This window comes from Mus caroli, chromosome 1 (assembly GCF_900094665.2).
Source record: "Mus caroli chromosome 1, CAROLI_EIJ_v1.1, whole genome shotgun sequence".
Classification (NCBI taxonomy): Eukaryota; Metazoa; Chordata; class Mammalia; order Rodentia; family Muridae; genus Mus; species Mus caroli.
This window is the reverse complement of record NC_034570.1, coordinates 83,535,925-83,562,307: the sequence shown is the minus strand read 5'-3', so window position 1 is coordinate 83,562,307 and position 26,383 is coordinate 83,535,925. Positions and strand designations below refer to the sequence as shown.

Genomic DNA, 26,383 nt, shown 5'->3' with positions numbered 1-26,383 from the left:
CATGCCCAAGAGCAGAGTCTAAATCAGACTGCAACGATTCCCTCCCCTCCCCCTTCCAGCCCATCGAGAAAACAACAGTGCTGTTAGCTGAGGATGTTCAGGTCTGGTACACAGCATTTAAGGGAGCAGACAAAATAAAAAAGCCATATCCTCATACTCCTAAACCACAGTAGCTGCAGTTTAGGTCTAACACCAGCAGCTGCTCCAGGCCCTCTTCTGTTCTCCTGGCAAATGTCACTGCCAGTGGAGCTGGGTCCCTGTGAGCCAGATGCGAGTATGAGGAAGTTCTCCCACAAAATTAGCCAAATCCCGGGCTCTCACACCCTCTGTTTGACTTGACTCTGTTCTCTGAAGGACACAACATCCTGGTCACCTGCCCTCAATCCTTCCCTGTTTGGGACACAGCTGCACCAGTTACCTAACAGTACATGTAGAACTAATAATTAACAAACGGCACTGGGCTGTGTGTCTTTCCAATATACAGAGGAGTTCATCAAATACATGGCACCAATCTCAGTGTCAAAGGTTTAACAGAGAATAATGCCTGTGTGTTATGCTAAGAGAAAAACCATCATTAAAATCCAGTGATGGAGTCTACCGAAGGCATGCTACAGACAGAAGGGAGGACATACTCTCCAGGCAAGGGGAAAAGATGCTAGAGGATGGGCAATCTCTGTGGTCCTGGAACAAGGATGCGGGGATAGGGGACCAGAATGTTAAAGTGTCTAATGAAAAGCAAATATCCACATGTTAGCACATGGTGAAAGATGGCATGGCCTCCGGAGAGCACGGCATGATGGCTGGAGGAGGACTCCCAGGGATGCTGCCTGAGCTCAGTCCAGTGTTAGGAGAACACGCCACGTTTTAGGCAGGCAGAGGAGATGGGACTGATCTTGAACCTCACAAATGAAGTCTCTGTAAATCCAAAACTAATTGTCCAAGGGGTTCTGTCAAGTCACACGTGAGCCCAGTGTTTTACCTTGATTTCCCTGATGGATGCTTCGGTGTCCATGGAGATGGAGGTATCTCCACTCCCTCTCCGGGAGGAAGTCCCACCCAGAGATGCCAGTGTGGCTGCAGACAGGCTAGGCATGTTACGGGAGCCCTGGAATGGGTGAGGATCAGATGTGATTAGGTAAAACCAAAATTACCAATGAGTCGAACATCTCAGAACCTTTTGTGTCAATTTTAGCTTCCACAGGTGATCATGTTTGTGTATGAGCATGTGTGTGAGGGGTGAGCTAGATGGCCAGCTGCAGTATTGGGGCTACAGGTCTGTGTAAACACACTGTGGGCTTTTTACATGTGTGCTGGGGATTTGAACTCAAGCTGTCACTTTTGTGCAGCAATCACTTTATCCGCTGAGCCATCTCTCCAGTCCCAGAGCACCCTTTCTTTAACTCAGTTTCTCTACTGGACTATCTCCTGTGGGCTTCTTGCTAGTGATAAAGAGGGTTCATTCGGAGTTGTCTCACTGGTGTCTGGTTAGCCATGAGCTCTTCGCTGTCCCTCATATTTCAACTCATGATGGACTCCTTTGGGGATATAACATCATGTTGTGTGGCCCACTTAGTAGCCTCTGTCATTCGATTACTTTATTAAGCACCAAGTAACTAGGTTCCTGTCAGCCTCACCCAGGACCATCTCGTTTCATAACTAAGCTAAGGCAGAGGCTTACAGAAATCCTTACCTTCTCAGCGAAGTCTTTGTCTGGTCTTTCTTCTACCTGTGGGGGAAATGGACAGCTGTCAAATATTACAAAGCACTGAATTACAACTCCTATGATCATTTCAAAGACCCACATTGATCTGGAGATTGATGCTAAAAAACAAAAGAAACACAACAACAACAACAAAAAGTCCAAACCAACTGCACAAATCAAGAAACGTTAGCTTGTGCTGTAATTTAAAAAGTAAAGAGAAACTCTTATTAAACTCTGGCTCTCCCCATCTTTCCTGCCTCTCTGAGGCCCTTCCTTCCCTCAGATCGAAGCCTCAGTGGGACTTGGAGCAGCCTAAGAGGCTGAAAGCAGTGTGCATTGGTGCTGAGTCCCAAGGGATGTACACACCTGGGGTAGAGGGTGTCTTGGGGACAGAGGCCGAGTCTGACTTAAGGACTATCCCTTCCTTTGCTCAACATCTACTATGAGACCAAGTTCCATTCCTGGGCCTCTGGGAAGTCAGTCACACAGGCACCATGCTGAAACACCATCAGAACCTGCTGCCCTCTTAGTGCCAAGTTCAGAAGTTCTTAACTTTGACCCCAAGAGTTTTCACCAAAAGAGGAGTGACACTGCATCTCAGTGTCAGACTCACAGATCTGAGTGGCCTGGGACTCTGTGGATGCCTGTGCAGGTTTACAATGGTTACCACCATGCTCTGGGGTTACAGAGCACAGACAACATGAGTAGCAAGTGAAAATGGTCACCAAACACAAGACCAGTGGGCACCTCCGATGCCCGTTTCTTTTCTAGGTGTATCCCAAGTCTAACTAGCACATGGCAAGGACTCAGGGGCCCTGCTGCACAGACCAGTGGAGTCACGGCTAGCCTCTGCTCATGTGTGGAGTTATTACCAGGTGTGAAGTTCACACTAGCCTAACTGTACAATCTGGGGATGCTAAGGCAGGCCCTGATTGAGACAGTCATATCTTACTGTCTGCAGAGTTAAAGAGCCCTGCTCCATTTTCCTTGGGGGGTGTACGCATGTATGAATGTTCACAACTGTGAACATGTGTATGCATTTACAGAATGGAAGAGCCCTGCTCCCCTCTCCTTGGGTATGTATGCGTGTATGCATGTTCATGTTTGGGAGCACGTGTGTGCATGTGGAGGCCTCAAAAAAAAGCCAATAAAGATAAAAATATAATTTGTATGGCCCATAGTTTTTTTTTTTTTAAAAGTCTTTGCTCTAACATATATAGTTAATGCAGAATACGAAAACTTGGGGAGGGGATATAGAGACCATGTGGAGAAAAATCTAAAACTGTGTTCCTGCTCTCAATACAGATACATGAAATGTACCCTTCAGCATATAGTGCATCTAGTTTTGTTTTCAAATTGACAAAGTGCATCTATTTATCAGCCTTTTTGAAACAGCCAGGGGCCCCAAAGGGCCCCAACAGGTCTGCTATTCCCGCTGGCTCCACTAGATGGCGGTCTAGCCTGGTCTGTCTATGGTTAGGTTGGCCTCAGGTCAGGCCCAGAAAGCAGACAGCTGTACCCTTTTCAGAAAGCCCCAGACACAAAGGGACAGATAAGTAACCCAGACGGAATGCTTCACTCTGAGCATGTCACTGCCCCTCTGAAAATAACAGACAGCACACATTCATGGCTGTACCATGACCGGTGTGAAGGCTGCCATGAAGACAAGGCCACCAAAGGTGGCCACAGAAGGGTGGAGCTCAAGGGCTGCTGTTGGACACAGCAGGCACAAGGGACAAGCAAGTCATGGGACTCTTGTGACCCACTGAGTTGTTCTATCACCATTCCCCAGTTCTCCGCAGTTGAGAGTAACGCCACACTAACAGGATTCCAGATGGCATAGTCTTTTATCATTGCCACTAAGTGTATTCAAAGACATCTAAAATTTACCAGGCATGGTGGCACATGCCTGTAATTCTAACATTTGAGAGGTTGGGGAAGGAAGGTTTGAATCTGAGGCCATGCTTGGCCCCAGAGCAAGAACTAGTCTCAATTTTCTTCCTCTAAATTTTTTCCCCCTAAAAACCAGTCCTTTCTAAGAAACGTCAATGGGGGCAAAGACGGGCAACTTCCCCCCCCCTTCCAAAACCAAGTCCTCTACAGGAAGACGGTAACACAGTGAGTCCAGTCCGCACCATCTCAGTGGGTTTCTGATGAGAATCACATGATGACATTTTAAACATCAGCTTGCATGTCACCATTAGAAGATAGAGAGACCTAAGAAAGAGCTGGGTATGAGAGAACCTAGCCTCATGGTCCCAGCTCCCAGGTGGGCCACAGCAAGACCCTGGAAAGCAAACAGGCTCCCATTGCAACGACCCTCTCAAAACAAGGGACACAGCAAACCCTGCTCAGGGAGCACCGGTTTTAAGGACCAATTTCCTCCGAATGCAGGTAACAGTGGGGCTTACTGTTAGGGTGGGGGTTTTTGGTTTTATTGTGTATTATTTATTTGGGGTATGTGTGCATGCCATGGCACATGTTGGGGAGGGGTCAGAGGGCAACTAGTGGGGTTCAGTCTCTCCTTCTATGTGGGTCTTTGGGTTCTGACTCAGATCATCAGGCGTGACAGTAAGTACCTTTACCCACTAAGCCATCACACTGGCCCTAATTCTATTTTTAAGACAGAGTTTAAGTAGTTGAGAGTAGCGTGAGATTCACTGCGTTGCCCAAGATAGCCTTGAAATCAGGCTCCGCCTTTCTCAGCCTCTCTAGTATTGGGATTACCATCATGAGCCACCATACTTGGTGGATCATAGGTTTTAGATCCAATCTCGTACCCATAGGTGCAGGCTTGCTCTCCACCTGAACCCTGCCTTGCCTCTTTAGACAACATGAATCACGGGGGTGGGGGTGGAGGGGGTGTCTTTGTTTTCAAATTCGAATGAGCAGACAGCTAGCTCAGCACTTTTCTATGAGTACACAAGACAGCACGAGTCCTGGCTCCACCTGAGACATTCCTGAAGGATGCTTCAGATCTGTGGAAGCTCTCTTGGATTCCAGTGGGCTGTAGGGCTTAGATGAGGAGGATGCCCTAGGTGTCACCTGGCTCTGCTTGGCTGTGGTTCAAGCCTAGATCCTCTAACCCCAGCTTCTGCCTCTCTCCATGCACCTGCCCTCATGGCTCGTGCAGGTGCAGCTGATGTTTATGTTATTTATTTGATGAACATCTTCTAGCCCAGTCTGTGTATCCCATGAAGGGCAAGGGCAGGTTTGCATTGCCTAACACTGTTGACTCATGACCAGACTATTCTAGGTGCTCAATTAACATGAGAAAAATATGGTGTGTGTGTGTGTGCATGTGTGTACACATACGCACTTCCTACATTTCTTTCTGTGGCTTTCCAACCAAAAGCAACTTGGGAAGGAAAAGCTTTATTTGGCTTGCACCCCCCAGGACACAGTCTGCCATAGAGGGGGCACCAGGGCAGGAACTTGGAGGTAGGAAGCATGGCTAGCTTTTTTATAAAACCCAGGACTGTCTAGGTATGGTATCACCCACAGTAGGCAGCACCTCCTACAGCAATTAAAATAATCTTTTACAGACCAACACGGTAAAGACAATTACTCCATTGAGACTCTGGTTTCAGGTGATTCTAGGCTGTGCTGACAGTTAACACTAATTAGGATGGAAAGGCTAAGTGGAGGTGGGGACGGAGTTATAGAAGGGTGGGAGTGGGGTGGGGAGCGGTGCTAGAATGAGGTGGAACACCGTCCCCTGCCACTTACATTTGGGCTGATGTATCTTGGCTCTCCTAAGAATTGTATCATTGGGAGCCCCAAGCCTTTAGTCTTAGCCCTTGCAGTAGCCTATGGACACAGAGGTATATTCACGTTTTTTAAAGGGGAATGAACGATCACTTCCTTTGTTTGGTGACTTTTGCTCTTCGGTTGCACCACCCTGCCCCCAGTGTGTAGCACTGCCTCACTTCCTGTCTGACAGATGTAAGATGCAAAGCCTTGAGGGCTGCTGCTGGCTTTTGGATTTTCTTCTGTCTTTGGCTCCTGGTGAAATACTAAGCCAGGGGTATTATCCAAGAACCAATATGGACACCAACAACTGTGTCCTATTATGGCTAGGGCAGCTCAAACCAAGCAAAAACATATGCCTTTCAGGGGGCTACTTTGTCTGAAGGAGTTTATCTCTGCCTACTTGCCCCAAGTCAGGAACAGGAGCTGTGACGTGGTGTTAACTCCATCTTTTAACCCCTGCCTCGCTGCACATCCTACTGCATGGGTCTCCCACAGAGGCCAGGATGGAAAAAGGTCACTGTATCCTTGTTTGTTCCTAGGGAAGAAGGTGACAAACCCAGCATCCTGGTGCCTAAAGAAGCATAAAGAAAGAATAGAATCAGCCCTGTTGTTTCTAAGATTCAGGTCCAGCATTAACATAATGCTTTTCTGTGTCCCAGGGCTATCGATGCACTGGGAAGGTGGGTGTGCAATTTGGATCGGCTTTTAACAAAGTGTCAATGAGCATGTCCAGCCTTGCTGGTGGGAAGAAACCCAGAAGTTCCTGTTCAGACTTGTGGGTCTTCCTGCCTGAGAGGGAGGAGCAGGTCAGGAGCAGGCCTGGGAGAGGGACCTGGCAAAGGCTAGTGACCCTCCCACTGACTGAAGAATTTCCTGGAGGCTGCCCTGCATTTGCAGAGGGGTCACTGCACCAGAGAACCATACCCAGGAGGCTCCCCAGTTAGTGTGGAGGTACCTGGCTGTTGTGAGGTGCCAGGTTGAGTTGGGAGGCCAGCCAGTTTTCCACACATCTTTGCACTGACCTTCGCTCACTAAATGACAACAGAAATAATGATCGAAAGATCTTTAGGGCAACAAATAAACAGGTGACTGGAGAAGGGAAGGGGGGACATCTACTGATTATCTCTGTGACAGACTTAGCAGCCATCACCGGAGGGAATACAGAGCTCTGCTGGATTGATGCATTTCTCACAGTAGCACAGAAGGGAAAGTATGACCACACCTCCAGTTCCCCACAACACAGAGATCACTTCTCTTGCCTCACAGGCTGCAGAGACCAAGACATACAATGCACGCCTCTGTGAGGAAATAACAGCCAAACTTGTTTCATGTGTGTAAATTTTCCACAGATCTGGAAAGTGCACACACAACAAAAGGATCCGAATCCGACTTCAGTCTTTCCAATCACAGAAACCATGAACATTCCCACATCATGACCTCATCTTGATACTTAAATAAATCCAAGGGCCACGCCTAGTGATGACAAATCAGCCACCCCAGACAGTCATTGCTGGGGCAGCGGGGTGGGGTGGGGTGGGGTGGGGGAGGTGTTGTTAAGAATCTTTGAAAGTAAAGCTACAGACTTCTTTTGATTGCAAACACTCCACTTATTCCTCAAGTGTACAGTTGACTATTATGCACAAGGAAGAGGACTCTACACTAAATTACCATGGGAAAAAACATTGTTCTGAGCAATTTGAAGGCTCTGCATGGATTAGTTTGTATAAGTTAGACTACCACAGAACCTGAGGTGCTCAGGGTAGCCATTCTAATGAAAGGACAGACAGATAATGGGAGAGGGAATGGGGCACTAGGCCATTGAACTCAGTGAGGAGGCAAGGGATCCCAGTGGCTCCTTCTCCAGGGCAAGCAGCTTCTAGCAGGAAAACCTCACAGTTGTAAAAGTCTGCAGTGAATTGAAAAAACAAATCCAATGAGCTCATCTAGGCAAGTGCTATATCTTGGGTCTGCTGCATTCTGGGATGCAGGAACCAATCTTGGGCAGTATAGTGTTCGGGAACTGAGTTCTAAACTATGTATTTATGTCTGAGCCCAGCAAAAGAGATTGGCCTGGACTGTCTGCACTTTCCACTCATGGCTCTCCAAATGTGGGCCTCCCTCCACCCACACCGATGCTATAGCCTGGGTGTGTCTGTCTCCCTACCACAGCCAAAACTGTCTGGTCAGGTGTGGTGCGTATGATACACCTGTAACCTCAGCGCTTGGGAGGTGCAAGCAGGAGGGATAGGAATTCAAAGTTATCTTCAACTATATAGTGAATTCAAGGCCATTTGGGGATAGAAGAAAAAAAAAAAACAAAAAAAACAAGGGGCTGGGGAGGTGGCTCAGTTGGTAAAGTATTTGCTATGAGGCATGATGAGGACCTGAGTTTAATCTCTAGCAACACATTTTAAAAAGAAGAAGAGGGACGGGGAGAAGGAAGAAGAAGAGGAGGAAGAAGAGGAGAAAGAGGAAGAGGAGGGAGAGGAGGAAGAGAAGGAAGAGGAGGAGGAGCAGTAGGAGAAGGAAGAGGAGGAAGAGAAAAAGGAGGAGGAAAGGGAGGAAGAAGAGGAAGAGGAGGAAGAAGGGGAGGAGGAGGAGCAGTAGGAGGAGTAAGAGGAGGGGAGGAAGAAGAGAAGGAGGGTGGGGGAAGAAGAGTAGGAGGAGGAAGCGGCAGCAGTAGAGGCAGCAGCTGGCTTTGTGGTATACAGCTGTAATTCCAGCATCCATGTAGGAGTATTCCGGGTACTTGCTGACTAGCCAGAAAATCAGCAAGAACCAGGCCTGGTGAGAGGCTCTGTCCCAAAATATTTATGTAAACAGCAATAGAGCAAGATAGCAGATATCTCCCCACACATCCCACAACCATACACAAAACAATTCCTTGGTTAGATAATGTTAAAGTAGCCTCAAAGGAAGTCACCGATCGGGTGACGAACTGTGTTCTTTGGCCTTGGCTCCTTCTGCCATGTCTGGCATGTGGTGAGCCACAGACAGGAGAGCAGGGTCCCAGTGACACTTTCTAAGCAGTTTTTGAGCAAATGTGACCTCAGGTAACCTAAGCAGTAATGAGAACGGCAAGACACTTCCAGGCTTGTACTTTACTTTAAAACTTGTCAGTGTCTGATCTGATAACCTCATTACTTTAAAGGCCATGCTAAATTCCGGAGTCAAGCCTCCGAAATTTTAAATTGTAAAAAATAGTACATGTACACATGTAGCTACAGTCTATGTATGCTACAGCCCAGCACGGACTCTCCCTCTCAAGCCTCATTTCTGAGCATCACGAATAACTTCCCTTCTGTTACAGTCCTTGAGACACACCCTTACCCCCAAGAGCATCTTCTAAACTCAAAACCATTTCCCAATCCCAGACCTGAAATAAAACGAGAGGCTTCTAGCTTTATCTTTTGCTGGTTTTCAAAGACAGTGGTCATTTCTAAGGCACAGAAGGATAAGGGGTAGGGGCAAGAGGAAAAGAACAGGGAAGTGGAGGGGAAGAAGGAAGGAAGGAAGTGGAAGGGCAGCAGGGCAGGAAGCATACTTACCACAGGACTGGCCCTTGCAGAGCTGGCCCTAGAAGAGGCCCGGGAGCTGGAGTTGAGGTGGCCGCCATATTCTGAGGGCTGTCACCGAGCCACCACAGGATGCACAGATAGAAACAAAGGAACAGGGTCAGCAAAGAGGCAAAGAGATTAAAAGCCACCAAGATCACACTTCAGTCAGTGTGGGGGTTAGCCACACACATAAGCAGAAAGGAAAGAAAGGTTAGGGTTAGGGGGCAAACCAGGTTTGGAAAAGGAGCCCATGTCTGCCACGTGCTCAGGTAAACTTCTATCAAAGATAAGAAACAATTGCACAGGGTAGAGATGCAGGAAAACACCAAGCATCATCCTACTTGGGTAGGTACCACATTTTATGTGTTCACCAAACTGCCTGCTGGATGGAAACATAGTGGCAGTTTTTGAGATCCCGAGCTGCCTCCCAGCTCAGAAATGAGCAAGGACGGGAGCTGGCAGGGAAGGTTTTGCTTCTTCATCACCTTTCCAGGGAGGACCTGTTTTCTGGATGTGCACCTGTCTTCCTGGCCACTCAGTCTTTCTAACTTCTGATGAAGGAAGATGACAGCCACCAGGCTGTAGCCTCTAACAGTTTGTATTCAGCCACCTGCCCTGGGACAGATGCTGGACTGACCTCTGGGCTGAGAGGCCAGCAAGCATCATCTTCATTGGAATCAATGACTCTGGATCTTCAAAGGTGCTTCTGATCCTATTTCAAGTACAAGCTCTCAGTCTGTCTGTGTCTGTCTGTCTGTCTTCCCACCAGAGAGCCAGCCCCAGTGAGCAGAGCAGAGCACGCATCTAGTCAGTTTCCAGTGACTCTCCACTGAGCAGATGAAGCCCAGTGCACTCCAGACATGCTTGTTGAGTGAACGGACAAATGACTCTGGCTGTTCACTAGCCACAGTAGTGACAGACTACGCCTCCTGCTGCTTCCTGTCAGCCCAGGACTCCTGGGTGAGGACCCTTCTCAGACTAGCTGACCTCATTTGACCTTCCTGAAAGTTAGCAGCTAGACCATGACTGCAGGTTCCTCATGTCATCTTCATGCCCAGCAGTCACTGAGGGTTAAAAAAATGCACCGGGTGTTTTAAAGGCTGTGGCCAGCGTGCTCAGGCCTGCAGAGGTATCCCAACCAATCACAGTTCTTCCCTGGAGAAAGACAAGTTTGCCCACAGGTGTGGGACGTACAGAGACCCAGGGACTATGGCATGTTGTTCCTCCCACTTAAGGATCCTTAGAACAGCTCTCTAACTAGCTGGCCTGACGTGACCCCTTGGAAGAGATGCACTCATGTTGCCTGGCGTCCTGTGTCACCTATACCTAGGAATCAGGGTGGCCAATGGGGAGCTAATGTGAACCAGAAGGCTCTGAGTTTGAATCCCACCCCCACCTCACTGACCAGTGAAGATTGTTAGGACAGGCCCACACAGGGGTGCCGCCATGAAGAAGAGAACATGCATGCAGGGCTTGTCTCTACTTCCTGTTAGAAACAATCCTCCTAGATCTGGACTAAGATGGCTGGAAACTCCTCCCAGAGTGTCAAGATGAGGTTACTACACACGCAACTACCAGCTGTCTCAAGGGTGTGCGGGGACAGTGGTAAGTCCTGCAAAGTGGGATCACCACTGTCACAGCAACCCTGAGGGTCTGTCTAGCCCCCCCCCACACACACACACACCGGTTCCTTTTCTCAGGTCCAGAAATTCACTACTCACTACGTTACTCCGGTGTCTCGGGGATTGAAGCAGACAATGCCCAGCTAAGGCCAGTCTCCCCCTGACCTTAGAACAAACCAACGAGTCAGGAGGACACGGAATTAACAAGCGAAAATTTCCTGATTCCATCATCCATGACCTTTGTCACAAAGGAAAACACAGACAGTGTTTCCTCCTGTGACATCAGTCACCATCCAGCAAACACCCCTGGGTCGTGCAGCACACAGTGAGGCATGATGGGAAACATGAAAAGCGCCTTACTGCTCGAGAACCACAGGCGCTTCCCCTTCGAGCCCCATAGAGGCTGCTCTCATCCAGCATGGACGCCTGCGATGGGAACAGACCGTCAGAACAGGGCATTCCTTCAAAGGACCACACAGAGCACAGGGAAAAGTAAGGTTAGCAGGGGTGACAAGTGCCAGGGAGAGACTCAGGAAAACACCATGCAGGCTCTACACCACTCTCTTCAGCTCTTCGGAGAGCCGTGGAGAATAAGCAGGTGTGGAAATCAAAAGAGAGAGAAGTCTAAGTGGCCATTGGTTGGCATGCGATGTTATCTCCAAGAGAGCATTAGAAATGGTTGTTCTGAGAGACATTCCACACGGGAATGGCCAGTTAAGATTGAAGACAAGTGACTGAAACATCCTGACATTCCTCAAAGCATCCTCGAGAGCCTTGTGTACACAATAATTCTTGTGGGAAGTGGCTTGGGAACAAAACATTACAGTAATTATCGTTTTTTTATGTTAGGTATTTTATATTTCTTCAGGACTGTTACACAGGAAACAGTAGTTGATTACCTTGAAAATTATATGCAATTAATCATAATCACAAGGTCTCGGGCCGCGGTGCCAAACTCTGTTCCATTTAAAAACACTTTAATTTTCCTTATTCCTCTTCAGAGAATACTGGCCAGCTTAGCCCTGTATACATACCTAACCCTTCCTAAGAGTGCACTGTGGTGGAAATTCACAGCTATTATTAATACAGTGACTTTGAAAACCTAGTTTACTGCGGAATGTAAGAACCTGCATTTAGAACTGGAAATTTCCAAAGTACTATGGCAAAGTGGATTAGAATCTGTTATGGCTGTCAATACACTCAGGAGCCATCTGTCTTTCTTTTACCAGGTAAATGTTGTCATTGTTTCCTTCCTAAGAACCTTCAAAAAGTCTTCCAAGAGGAGAGATGGAACGGGGTGACAGCTATTGTCAGCAGTCAGGAGTGGGAAAGCCCAGATCTGACTGATGAGATCACAAGGGTAGGTAAACTGTGAGTTAGGAGCCGCTTTCCCAGCAGGGCAGGAAACGGGAGCTGGGTGCCAGAGCATGTGCAACGGGCAGAGGGGAGCACCCACGGCAGGGGTGGGGAGCACACACACCCGGTAACTCCCAGCAGGCCAGGCAACATTGCACAGAACGAAGGGCTGCAGGAGGAAAGCAAAACCCAGGCTTTAGACCTTGGGAAAACAACAACAGACAATAGCAATAAGACCTCCAAGCCCAGAGGGCTGGTAACTAAGTAACTATAGTAGGGTGGTTAGAAAAAAAAGTCAAAGTTAAGGTATTGTGTTTTCAGGGGATCAGACAGATAGAAACCCAACATTTACAGGAAAGGTAAACGATACAGTTTCTAACTTTAAAATCACAAACTTCCCCAGCATCTTTGGAATGTTTTTTTCCCCCAGTCATTTCTTTTCAGATGATGCTGGAAGAAGACCTGAAGCAAAGCCAACAGGTGTACACAGCCACCAGGTTAACTGCCATTCAGGTACCTCATAGCTCAACCCCATGTCTGGGGTTCAGCATTCCTGGGGTTCAACTAACCAAGGATCAAAAACATCTGAAAATCAAATAAAAAAACAAAGCAAGCAAACAAAAATCCAATCTGTACTGAACGGGGCTGAGTCTGCCTGCATCAGCCTCTGAACACGGCGTCCCAACAATTCCACACCATTCACATGTTAGGCATCACGTGTGAGCCAGGGGTGATTTCAAGTCCCCAGGCAGGTGTGTTATATTATGTAAGTGACACACCACTTTATTTGAGGGGCATGAGTGCCTTTGCATTCAGATATTAGAAGTGGCACAAGGACCTTGAACTATCCCCTCAGGTACAGAAAAAAAACTACAGACAGAATGTATCGTATCGGAATGGGTATAGCTGCCTGGCTGGTCGGGGCACTCACTTAATCCCAGCACTAGGAGGCAGAGGCAAGAGGATCTGAGTTCAAAGCCAGCCTGGTGTAAAGAGCAAGGACAGCCAGGGCTACAGAGAGACCCTGTCTCAAAGAGAAAGAGAGGGCATGACTACTGCTATCAGGGTCACAGGCCCAGTTAAGACACAAAGGGGTGGCTAAGGCCGCTAGCTGCTCAGGGATGAGCATTCAAGGATACACACCTAGGATACAGAGTAACACAGAGCACAAGGGTGATGCTGGGATGCAGAGGCAGCCCTCTGAGGTACAGGATCTAGCCACAGAGGTGAGTCAGGGCTTATGTACAGACCCGAGACACTGGGCTCAGGTGAGAGCAAGGGAGGGTGCAGGGCCAAACAGCAGACCTCCCAGAGGCTGAGTCTGCCTGCAAAGGAGAGAACAGTTCAACTTCCCCAAGTGTGCACTGGGATTTCTAACACGGCTCCCTTGTGCCGCAACAGAGCTCAAAAGCCCAAGGCAATGAAGGCCCATTTTGGACCTGAACCTCAGCCTTGAGAAAACAGGAAAGAGACAGAGTCCAAGAAATGCCCAGTTCTGCCCAAGATGCAGGAGGTGGAGTGCATAGGGATCGGGAAGATTGTTTCCTGGACACGTTTACAAAAGAATAATATTTTTTAAAAAAAAAGCAAATCGGAACCCCAAATGAGGAACAATTGCTGGAAACAGAGAAACCCAAGAGACCAGTTCTCTGGGCTTGAGGGTTGTTTTTTGTTTTGTTTCTTTGAGTATACATTTCACAGAATCCTCCTATTTTTCCATATTAGGTCCTAAATTACATTTTTTTTTTTTTAGGAGATAGAGAAAAGTCCTAGCAAGCTAGCCAAGCCAAGCCAAACAGCCCTAAGCCTGGCCCCGTGACTACACACTGAAGGGGTTGAACTGTCCTCTACGTTCATCGGCCACAAAGTGCTCTGCAGGGAGAGGGCAGCGGAACAGACCCGGGATCCATTTTGGGTAGACAGGGGTTTGGAAGCAAGGCCACTGCTGGGAAGGCCAAGGTTGGAGCAGGAAAGTCCCTGTAATCAGAGAAAACAGTTGAGTCAGGTCAGACAGATGGGGAGAGGTGAACTCACTCCATGTCACAGGTGGATTAGCACTGGACACACCAGGCAAAACAGCCTTTGTCATGCACTTGCTGGGCAGGGGGAGGGAAGGATGGTTAGAGAAACAGCAGCCCACTGACAGAACCAGAATGGTTATATCAGACATACTTAGAACTTTAAGTCAGTGTATGAGTGAATGACACACACACACGCACACGCACACCAAGATCATGATGCGTTTTTTAGTCTTTGTAATTTGAGATCTGATCTTTAAGATTTGGTGGAGGAAACTCTGAACCAGAAACACACAGGGACCTCAGCTTCTGCTTAAGAAATAGCTATCTCACCAGGGACAGCCTCCTGTCTCATCCCCTTGGTTAGGCATTACACAGCAAAAGTGAATCAGACAGGCACACTGGCAAGCTAAGCATCGGGAATCTGAGATCCAGTCGGGAGAATGGCGTGTTCTATGTCTGAGCAGCCAGCTCTAGTTCCGACATAATTCCCGGAGTTTAGATGCTTTCAGCTCCGTGAGTTGAGTTGGTCGTGGGCTCTGTTTTACCTAGGGATAGCCTTTAATCCCTTAGGGATTTTTTTGTTTCCTTTTTATTTCTTAAATTAAAAAAAAAAAAAGATTTACTTATTTTTATCGTATGTGTTTGGATGTTCTGTCTGCATATATATAAGTATATTATGTGCATGCCGGGTGCATATGAAGGCCAGGAGAGGGTGCTGGATACTCTGGAATAAGAGTTGTAGACGGCAGAGAGCTGCCATGTGGCTCCTGGGAATGGAACTCTGGTCCTCTGCAAGATCAGTCAGTGCTCTTAACTGCTGAGCTGTCCTCCAGCCTCTCCTCTTTAGTAAGGCTTATATCAATTCTGATGACCCTTTCCTGGGATAGTGGGACCTGGCCAGTGATGGGCTGTGTTCTAGGAAGAAGATGCAGGAGGGGTTCCCATACTGCTGGCTTATCTGGGCCCACTCACTTCCCCTCTACCTAAACTGGTTCCCTGGTTTGGTGAGTGGATGAACCTTAACGGGGACACGTCAGCCCCCGCTGGTAGGACTCTTCAGTAAATAGAAATCACCTGTCCAGGTCAACGCCTATCAGTGTATACAGACAGCTAGACCAGACTGGATTTCCATGCCAAGGTCAGACCATCCCTGACAGAGTGCACAATGCCTAGCATCATTTTCAGAAAGAAGGTAAGAAGGTCCAGGCTATTTTAAGTGTTTTCCCTTTGGATCAGTTCTAACTGGAAGACAATATACACAAACATCCCATTGGTTCACTCACGGTAGGATGCAACAGTTTACACTAAATACAGGTCAGTGGGGTAAGGTTGAATGTTAATCACGCCTCAGAAGATCAGTAGAACATCATTTCAAGAGCAACTTGTGAACTAGGTTGGGGGCAGGGGAGGCAGAAGTCCACGTACAAGGATGCATGCTACAGAACCTGCAGTCTCTGAAGAGAGGATGTGAAAGATTTAAATGGAAACCAACCAACTTCTCCTCCCTGCAGGACGACAAAGTAGAGACTCGGCCATCACCGCCGCTGAAGCTGGAATTCTGAGCACCAAAGGAGAGAGACTGTGTAAGCGGTGAGTGCTTCCTTACGCTCACACGGGAAGCGCAGGCACACCAGTGTTAGGACCTAGGAGCTCTCTGGCTCGCATGAAGAGTCTGCAGGGCAAACTCTTAGCAAGTGAGTCTGGGCAGCATTTCACAAGTCAGAGTGAAGTTGAATGGCCTATTATTAGCCAGTTGCTTACTGAATTTCATGTCAAACCCTTGTAGGCTCAACTCTCTCCTTTCTGCATATCTCCTTAAGTAACTGAAATTCTTTCTATTGCAAGAAACGTCAACTTTTCTTCAGCCTAGCCCAGCACCTCGATGAAGAGAGGTAAGGGAGGCTGAGAAGCTCCCAGGCCTGCAGCAAGGGGGTGGGGGTGGGGGTAGCGAGCCTTGAGTATACACTGTAAAGCATCAGGCCACAGAGAATGTGGGGGAAGGGCACAGGAGCGGTGACATTACACACAAAGGATCAAGCAGAGAGAAGACAGACATTCCCAGGCTCTTATCAGGCAAGTGTCTGTGTCTTTCACATCTGCCAAGCTCCTCCATCCCACTCACTCTTTCCTCCAGATTGCCCTGAGTTTAGTTTCTTAAGTGTGACTTAGATGAAGTAAGGCGTCAGTCATGTGACTCTTTCTAGCTCCTTGTTAAACCAATTTTACATCTACTTTCACTCTGTGAAGTTTTATCATCAGGCTATTTTGGATTTGACTTTTAGAAGCACTGCCTAAACCTTAACTAACTCATAAGGCAAATTAGTACTGAATATATGTATGATCTACAGCTCGATGTCACCCCGAGGAGCCACAGACAGGGTGACAAAGAAGGTAGCATTGGAAGGAAGCTGGATCTAAAGAGCTACCAAATACCTTCAGTTATGGTGAAACTTGGAGTTAAAGTTACAGCAGTCAATATGGAAACATTGTGGCTGTGGTAGCCAGCTCTGCAGGCACAACTTGGGCACAGTCAGCAACACTACTGAAGGCCCTGCACAGGCAGGTGACTCCAGGCTTCTGTCCCCGAGGTACTTTAAAGGCTCAGGTGTCAGTGTGAAGGGTGACAGGATAGAAGGCTTGGACTAGGAGGTCTCTGAAGTCTGGAACTAGAGAAGCTTAGAAGGGGACATATAAAAAAAGCACAGGCAATCCTAAACAGGTTTCCAGAAGGCTCAAGTAACCTGTTCAGCCAGTTTGGGAAAGCCGAGACTGTTGGCTTACTCTCTATCTCTGTGTGTATGTGTGTGTGTGTGTGTGTGTGTGTGTGTGTGTGTGCGTAATCTGAAGCTTAGAAATGGAATGGAAGTGACTAAATGCTATTTTAATATAATTAAAATAAATTAAATCTTATACAAGAAACTTATTTCCAGAAGGGGAAAAATGACATTAAGAACAGGAAGGTATTAGGTCATTTAACTCAGATTAATCTGTTTGGATCATGAGGCTTAATTAAAATGTGCCCAATTTAACCTTCTGAAAGGCCCAACAATCCTTGACAGATCCCAGGCCTTCCCCAGTACTCTGAGCCTCCCTCTGGCTCTGGTTTCTTCACTAGGATGTCTGCCCTCACTCTCTCCCTCACCCTTCCCGTGAGCACTCAAAACATCAGAATCCTGACCCCTCTTCCCTTCCTTTTCCTCATCAGGAAAGTACAGGCTCTCACGCATGCATTTAAGGTAAACATTAGACTCGCAAGCTTGAAATTTGGGAAACTGAAAATGGTGGTCTTCCATCCACGTGAGAGCTGAATCACCAACGGACACATATAAGGGAGGCCAATAGTGGACGAGCCAATTCTGCATCCTGGGTATTTTTAGGAATGCTTATCAGCTTCTTAACGTTAACGTCTAGAATGCGAATCATGCTAAGAATGCTTGAATACTAACATTTGAGAATGTTAGAATGCGCTGGGGCGGGGGGTAAAAGGAGCCAGGCTAACACAAAAAGAGCAAAGTAACTAAGTTTAGCAATGTATTTTAGACACACAGAAGCAGCGACCCCTCAGAGCACGTGCCATGCAGGCTCGCTGTACTAACCCTGCCAGATCTTCTACTTAGGGACTGGGATCCACAATAGTCTCCGTCATAACCGTTAGTCTGTTTCAACAAAGAAAGAAGAGGTCACATCAGTGTAATTAACAGGGCAGGTACAAACCATAGAGCAGCACTTATCCAGGAATACACTGAGCCTTCTCTGCAGAGGAACTGAAGGGAATGAATGGGGGTAACCCCAGGGCAACAGAAAGCACTCCCTCCCACACACGTGTGTGTCTCTCTCTCACACACACACACCCACACAACCTGCCAACATGCCTCCTACCCCACTACAACTCATCAAACGCCCAGCAAGCATGGTGCCTGTGCTATTCCCTCCTGTGGCGTGAGGCCCATGGCTTGATGTAAACTGCTTCTCTGGGCAGTTTTCCTGTGTTCAATCTTAGGTTAGTGCCATGGAAACTCGAGATTTCAAGAAGGCTGAACGCCAGGCCAGAGGATAGTGACCTGCCCAGCTCAGTTAGATTCTGGGTAAGGATTGGACAATGCAGCCGGAAGAAGCTGTGTCCCGAAGATTCATGTCTGCGTAACTCATGTCAGTGTAACCCACAACGGAGTGCAGAAGTCTCCCACGAAGGACTAGCAAACCTTAGGGAGGCAGCTCTTAGTGATCCACTCTTCCTGCTTTGTTTTGATAGATGAGAACGAAGATATACTCAATGTTCATGTGTCCTCCAGGAAGAAACCAAACCCAACCAAACCATCCAAAAGTTGCCTGGCACTCTTCTCTCCCTCTGCCTAAGCCAGTGGTTCTCAACCTGTGGGTCCCAACCCCTGGGGTGTAAAATGTGTGAGCCTTTTACAGAGGTAATACAGCAGATGTTTACATGGTGACTCATAAGAGTGGCAAAATTACAGTTATAAAGTAGCAATGGAAATAATTTTATGGTTGGGGGGGGAGGTCAACCATAGCATGTGGAGAGATCACAGCACTCGAAGGTTGGGAAGTGCCGCCTTGAGCCAAGGCACGGCCATCTGGAAGTGCTCTCTCTACAGGCAACGGTCTATTTTATGGCACTAGGAACCATGTTTGAGGAAATCGTTGTTGACTCAAGGTAGAACCCACCAGAGACCAAGACAGCTTCAAACACGGGAAAAGTAAGAGTGGCTCATATCTGGTAGATGGAAGAGGATTTATCTGTCGCAGACCTGAGTCTCAGACTGCAAATGCAAGGTCTGCCCTGTGCCCTTAAGTTAAGTTCTTCAACCGCACCAGCACTTCCACAGCTCTGACAATATTCACGAAGAGGAAGAAAGTTCAGGGCCACGATGAGGGGCATGTGAGTGTCTGTGAGTCTCCTGCACACCCTGGTAACCTCTGAAGGCACATGTGGCTACCTGATGGGCACACCAGCAGTCAGGAGGGTGTGGCTTGTGGAAGGTACTGGGTGAGCCTCACTCCAGTGTAGCAAGAGTACGGTACTAATGCAGGATAAGTAAATGACAGACGGACTCTAACCCCACAGTCATGTAATCTTCATTATAAACTATAGGCCTGCTTTTGCAACAACTCAAAAAAACAAAAAAAAAAAACTAAAAAAACAAAAAAACAGCAACAAAAAACCCCCACCCCAAATACAAAAACAAAGTCACACAATTTAAAGTTTCTAAGTGAAACAGGAGCATGTAAAAAACCTTCCAAAAAACATTTCTGAAATGTGTTTAATGTGTTCTAAACTCTTTGGAGCTGCTATGCAGCCATTTGGATAGACAATGTGTGCTGTCTGTATCTCTATGTAAGTCACGGAGCTCAGTCAGAGGTCTTTAAAATGGTAAACGAAACAAGAAAGGATCGTTGAAACTTGTGAGATGAAGCCAGTGGCACACTTGAGGCATTCAAGTTAATTTTAGAAAGAAGACACTGTGAAGTCCAAAATGCCTTGGGCCACTGCCTTGGGCACATGAAGCCCAAGGATCAGCTCTCAAAATGGACTTTCAGTTGAAAATACAAAAGATGAGGTCTAGAAACAAGTTCAAATACATTTGATTCCTTAAAGGTCCAAGAATGTCTCCTGTCACGGTGTGACTGCACAGGTGCTCTGTGGCTAGAGGATGGACACTGTGGGCACATCTGCAATCTCGGGCCTTATCTTGTGCTTCTTCCTAGCTGGCCTGCCTCACCAGGCTAGGACTGTTTGAGCAGCTCAGTGTGTGAGACAGGGGTGGGAATTCCCACGCCCAGTAGCTCTATCCAGCTTTCCGTGGACCTTGAAGGATTCAAGCATGCTCAGCAGACGCACAACACTATTAACGATGGCCATGAACATAAAAGTAAAATTTCCAAATAATTCTAAAGTGGAGAATAAATGAAGCCCAGGGGCTTTAGAATAAAATCGTCTCTCTGCATAATATCAGAGAAGAGACTATAGGTTTGCAAAATTCATTGGGTTTAGACCAAAGGGCTTTATTTTTGTTGCTGGAACGGAAATCTTTCTCAAAGGTAATTTTCCCAGGAAAAGTGCCAGCCGGTCCTCTTAAATTGAATAGATACAGATTAGAAAAGAATGGGGTTTATTAAGTAAAGGGATTTCTTCACACTTAAGTCCTTTAAAAGGACACAGGAGTTCTTAGTTCATGGTTGGTGACCAACAGCCAATACTCAGCTCCTGCTGGTGATTGGGAGCCAGGTACTGCATATAATCCTGGTTTTAGGGCCCCATCCACAGGCCAGGAGGCTCACTCTAGAGAGAGCCATGCCCTCCTGACTCATAGTGAAGACCAGCAGATGGACTTGGCTTTTTGGAAAAGCATCTAGGAAGTTAGTAAAAAGCACCATGGTTATGATCTGTCACTGCACTGCACACAGTTAGAGTCACACAGCAAAATGATCTGACCACCTCACCCAGGCGTAGGGACTCCCATACTCCAGCTCGGGCTGTGCCTGTTGGAACAAGAGTGGAGGGGGGAAACAGAAACAGGAGCGGCAGAAGTGAATCAGAGAGAAGTCACAGGTAGAGGCAAGAACCAGGCAACCTTGAAAATCTTAACACTAACACATTTCCCATGACTTCTAACGTCTTTACTTAAAAGAAAGACATATTATCAGAATGGCAGTCATCATAAAGTCTAGGAACATTAAATTGCTTCTATGCAACAGTGGTATAGGTCACGAAACACAATTTGAGCCTTACTTCCTTCATGACATAGGTAAAGTTCTAATTAAACTATGGAAAAGTCTGGAGATGTATGGTCGTCAGATTTAAATAAAGATAATTAAAACCTTAGGATAATTCTCAGGAACCATGCATGGTAACCACCTTCCTGGCTGTCAGGGCTTATCACCACTGCCAAACTGTAGAGAGGGGGCTTGGGCAGCTGAAAGAAACCATCTTAGGAATTGCTAAGTAAAGGCTTCAGAATATTAAAATGTACTAAGCGGCACAGTCCAGCCTCCATAGACATAGAGGGAGATGTGTCTACAAAGAAGGGCTGCCAGCTGCCTTCCAAAGCTGTACCAGCCAGCAGGAGACAGAGTTTTGGACACCTGGCAGGTGTGAAAGGCTCTGGGGAAGGCAGGAGCTGGCACTGTCACTAAAAACTGTGACCTCAAGTGGGTCCCTAAACGCTCTAGACTTTGTTCTAAAATAAGTGAGAATAGCAGGTTTGATTTTTATTTCCAAGATCCCAGCTCTCAAATTCTTTAAAAAAAAAATTAAGACTCTAGTTTTTTAAAAACAAAACAAAAAAAGACATTTCTAATTTGGGGGGGTGGTCGGCATGTGCCAGGTATAAGTGAAACTCAGAAGAAAGCTTTCAAAAGTCAGCTCTCACTTTCCACCATGTGGATCCTAGGGTCTGAACTCAGGTTGTCAGGCTTGGTGGCACAGGCTTTTCCCCACTAAGTACACCATGGGAGAGTCATGCAGCCAATAGAGGCTGATAGTGACATTCAGTGACTTTCTCCCGTGCTCCTCCTCAGTTCACTAACCGTGGACTTCCTGTGGGAAATTTCAAACCTTAGGACAGATACCCTGGGATCTGAAAAAAGATGTCCAGGATGGGGACTCAGTTCACTAGAGGCCAACTCAGAAGGGGAATGAATGAGCACCCCAGCACTTGCTAGACTTCAGCAAACTTCAGCAAACTCTTTGAAGTTAGGACACACATCTCTACCCCACCCTCCAGGAATCTTATAATGGTGAAATTCCTCCCTGGGGGAATCCTAGAGGACCACGGTCTGCAGATGACACATTGTCCCAGAGACTTGGGTTCTGCTTCCATCTCCTGCCTATTCTACCTCAGACATCTGTTCATCCGGCTTGGGCTTGCTGTTTCTGGGAAAGGTTCTCTTGCAAAGTCACCACCAGGAGGCTACGTCCAAGGGTCAGCTTTCTGTTCTGCCCTTCCCAGTCCCTCCCCTGGTCCCCAACTGTCCTTCCTCCTCTTGGTTTCAAGAGCCAGACCTTTGATACCTCCCACTGGCTGGGCCTGGTCACAGATGTTGCAAGCTGAGCTTGTACATATATTCTGCTTACGTAAACCTTGCTTCCTTAAAAACAGACCGTGTCTGAGGGAGGGCCAGTGAGGAAGTCACAGCTGCATCGTCTGTAGCAGGAAAGACACACAGCAGGAACTTCCCAGTAGCAAGGTGTCACCTCCCTTGTTTCACATGTAACTGTCCAGAAAAGCCACACAGGGTCTGCTCTTAGTGCTAAGAGGACAGGGCCAGTGATGGTGGCTAAGCCACAAAGCTGGTGTGCCCACCTCAGGGCCTTATTGCTACATGCCAAGTTAAGCATACACCTGGTGCATGCTTATTCAAGGGGTAATATTGTGTGTCCTAACTGTCACAGTGATAATAAACCAACTCTTGGCTCAATAGTCTCTTAGCAAAGCAGAGCAGCTCTTAGAGACCTAGTTATGACATCCTAGAGATCCCGTGTCCACCCTGCAGCTAATCACAAGGGCATTGCTTACTAAGCTAAAGCACAACCGTTCTGCCTCGTTTCCCAGAGCACACATTTTCTTCTAATGCAGCTATAAAGGCTGTATTTATTAGCCATGATGTTGCCCATGAGGAGCGTTCAAGGCTGGGGCTGTAACTCAGTAATAGAACATGCCTAGAACATGGGAGGCTTTAGGTCCAGTCTCCAGCACCGCAGAGAGCCTTCATTATAGCTTGAAAGGTTCCATAGCCAGAAGGCTCCAGGGGAGCCTCCAGCTACTGTAGAACCATCTGAAATGACTCATGGCTACTTCTGTGCATGCTTTCTCACACATGTTTATGCATGTGGAGGTTAGTGGATAACCTTAGGTGTCATTTCTAGACATGCCTTTTTTTTTTTTTTTGACAGTGTTTCTCGTTGGCCTGGCACTTCCTAAGAAGGCTAAACTAGGTAGCCAGAGAGCTTCCCAAACTGCCCTCTGAATTACTGGAATTATAAGCACCTACCACCACACATGGCCTCCTTCACAGGAGTTCTGGGGGTGGAACTCAGGGTCCTCATTGACCAACTGAACTATTTCCCAAGTCCAACCAACTTATGGATGGTTTAACCAAGGTTAGCGTTCCTGGAGAGCGTGTGGGCATGTGGGTGGGCGGGCATGCAGTGTGCCTTCATGTTCCTGTGTATCATACTGACTCTGAGACAACCATTAACCAAAGTTTCATAGTTTCATGTTGTGGGAAAACTATTGAAAGCATAAACCTCCGCCCACCACTCTCTAGTGAACTACAGCAATAAAGTAACACTCCATAGTCTCCCCAGCGCAGCCCACCCTGCCCTTGGCTAACTTATATACATTGTTACATGTATACATTGTATATGTATCCATACATATCATACATATTCATCAGTTAGGTGGGGACCCACTAAGCACAGAAATTGTGATCTGAGGACTAAAAGCAGGGACGGGGATCTAGCCCACACAGTGTGCCATGCAGAAGCAGTCACGCCCCGTTACTGACCCTTAGGCTGCCGCGACTACCCACGGACAAGCGCTCGTCTTCGTCAGAAGCCTAATAAAAGAGGATGAGAACACAACCATGAACGGACCGTAAAGAAACCTGCTGACCCGACTCCAGAGCAGTGAGTGGACCAGCCACCCTCTGAGATCTCACAGGATGTGACCTCAGGACCTCAGTATGTCTCAGTTTGCCTAGGGCTGTTTATGGAAACACTGGATGCCACAGGTAGCTTTTAAGGAGGGTTATTAATAAGCTTCGTGAGTATAAAAATTATCTACTGGTACTTAACAACAAGAAAAGCCATTTACAATGTCATGAACAATATATTAATAATAATACTTAAACACATCCTAGCAGAGTAGGAGATAAAGTTTCGTGGTAGAGTACCCAAACTCAAATGAGGCCTTGGTTTGATATCCAGTTTTTTGTTTTTGTTTTTTTAAAAATCGAAACACACTTTTTTCACTCAGCTTAGCCCAAAATGCTGAAGGCTGAGTTACGGTCTTTATTCAGATAAAGATAGCAGTTGTACATCAACAATGGCAAGTCTCTCTTAAGCACTGTATCTATTTAAGCCACTAGAGGAACTTGTCCTTTGCAGTGAAGGAGCATGGTACAGAGCGTGGTACTGACCGAGGTGTTTCTCCGGAATCTACGAGAGTAGCGCTCGCTGTCTTCCTACCGGAGCACATGGAATGGCAAAGAGAGGTTAGCGATAGCAAGGCAGAGAGCTTAGAAACCCCACAAGGTCCCACTGCCACAGAACCTAGCATTTCCGATCTAAATGGCAAGTCAGTATTTGCTGCTTTGCTTTTGTTTAAAAGTTCTGACTACAGGACTGTGGGACATAGCTCCTCTGGGGAAGTCCTTCAGAACTGGAATAACTGGCATAGTTGGTGGCTTTAAAAGCAATGAGGGGGTGCTTGGGCAGAAATGAAACCCTGCTTTCTACTCCCCCACCCCCAACTCTGGAATCTGATTTTAAATCAGCTCTCTTCCCCTCAGGACTGACTCTCCTTCGGGGAAACAATTTCCCCAGAGAACCTCAACGTGGATGTCACCCTGCTTGCTTTATGGACTCTGGGACAAACAGGGTTTTGCGTGTTTATCTCTGGAATGGATGTGGGAGGTACTGAGCTGCTCACAGCTAATTACTGTTCTGTCAAAGTGGCCGCCTTTTAACTGTCCTTAGGATCTGATGAGAAGACAGACATCTCAGGGACGTACAATACTGAGACCGTTGACACGGGCTGGACGAGATGAGTCTTTCAATAGATATTTATATCGCACATAGCATCTAAGATGGTAGAGATGGCCTTGAATCTCCCTCGGGCTGTTCAATAGTGAGAAGCCCTGATGAAGACATTTCCAGGTCTCCAATGCCAAAAGCATGCGTCAAGTTCAGGACAGCAGCCAGGATAGAAAGAGGTGGGCGGCTTAATAAAAGGCCTTGCTTTGGGGATCACTGGAAAGCACCAGAGGGTGCCTTGCCCATAGCTTGGCCACATAGGCACCTCTCCTGAGAGGCCTGAGAGCAAGATAGGCTCCCTAGGGCTGAGTGAGCCCTGGCCTGTGCTGGGAAGGCAGACAGGTTCTAAAAGAAAAGTTATTTGGGAAGGGAGGAGAGCTGGGGTTTTCAAAGGCACAAATGAGACAAGAGGAGGCAACAGGGACAGTGTGGAGTGTGGGGCTTGGGGAGATAGGGAGCTGGCTGTGTATGGGGGAAGCAAACAGACTAGGGTGCCTCTTCAGGTTCTAACTATAACAGCGAGATGTTCTGATGGTAATGTGAGGTTCTCTGGGAAGTTCTTGGACAAGGGCGCATGCCCAGCCCTGGGGAATCTTCTGATGTAGAGAACTGGGGGAGCAGCTGTGGTGATGGAACCTTAGGCAACAGCAGCCTGCAGACACCAGCAGTCCTGCAGAGGGACAGGTCACATGCCTGGCCAGGCCTTTTCTAATAGCACCACACCAGATGCAAAGTGCCCTGAGGAAGACCTCTGAGTATCAAATTACAGTGCAGTAGGAATCTCCTGGTGTAATTAAACTTCAGTCAGGATTAAGTTATAAACCATTTAAGTCTTAGAATTATATTCAGGGCCTACCATCCACTGCTCGATGTCGCCCCATTTTGTATCCAGCCCATAATATTTCTATAGACAGAAGGGAAAGAAAATTAGGCAAGAAATGAACAGTTAAAGGCTTAAGAAATGGTTCCACCAGGCTCCCACCCTCCACCCCCCACACACACTCACTCAGGGAGGCAGCATGCCTGGCACAGTGGCTACAAACCTGGGGTCTGCACAGAGGCCATTTCCTAAGCAGCGAGGTAGTGGCCTGAGATGAGGCCTGCCTAGCCGCTCCTGCTTTGCGGGCCTCTGGAGCCCAAGGCAAAGCACTCATCTGGCAAGGGTGGCCTACCAAGATGTCAGGAAAGAAGCCCATGTGTAGAACCACTCACTGTAGGCCCCTCTGCAAAGCTGTTCACAGCTTTGGGGCATCCTTGCAGGAGGAACAAATGCTATCTACTAGAAGCCCAAGCTGAGAGCCATTCAGTGTCACTGCCCCAGGAAAGGGCCCCAGAGAGGGAAGGGAGAAGCGATGTGCTGAGCTGGCTTCTAGCTGCAGGTTCCTGCTGTCTGACACCTGTGCCCAGTGCAGGCTGGAGAACCCATAACTGCTGGCAGATGTCTAGGACCTGTAGAGCAGGCCTTTGGGTGGGAAAAGACTGTAGCCAATGGCTCTAGGTTTTACTACCTACTCTAAGCCATGGTGGTCCCAGTTAGACTCAACTAAGTAGGTCAGAATGGCTGCTTCCGGGTAAGAACCTGGGCTTAACAACCTGCTTGA

The 26,383-nt window shown here is 47.5% G+C and overlaps 1 protein-coding gene across 29 annotated transcripts in view; it reads right to left on the bottom strand.

Moving 5' to 3' along the window:
* Lrrfip1 (LRR binding FLII interacting protein 1) overlaps positions 1-26,383 on the bottom strand; it is a 129,169-nt gene that overhangs the window by 26,230 nt on the left and 76,556 nt on the right. For 10 of the 29 annotated variants that reach the window (XM_029474322.1, XM_029474382.1, XM_029474391.1 and 7 more), the window contains exons 4-15: positions 25,639-25,686; positions 24,167-24,211; positions 23,534-23,584; positions 20,468-20,506; positions 17,608-17,667; positions 15,504-15,569; positions 13,890-13,967; positions 12,115-12,159; positions 10,995-11,060; positions 9,004-9,081; positions 1,691-1,726; positions 980-1,105 (exon numbers count right to left, since the gene is read on the bottom strand). In XM_029474322.1, the coding sequence (XP_029330182.1) occupies positions 980-1,105; positions 1,691-1,726; positions 9,004-9,081; positions 10,995-11,060; positions 12,115-12,159; positions 13,890-13,967; positions 15,504-15,569; positions 17,608-17,667; positions 20,468-20,506; positions 23,534-23,584; positions 24,167-24,211; positions 25,639-25,686 (738 nt within the window). The other 19 variants (XM_029474416.1, XM_029474461.1, XM_029474513.1 and 16 more) reach the window with 11 other exon arrangements.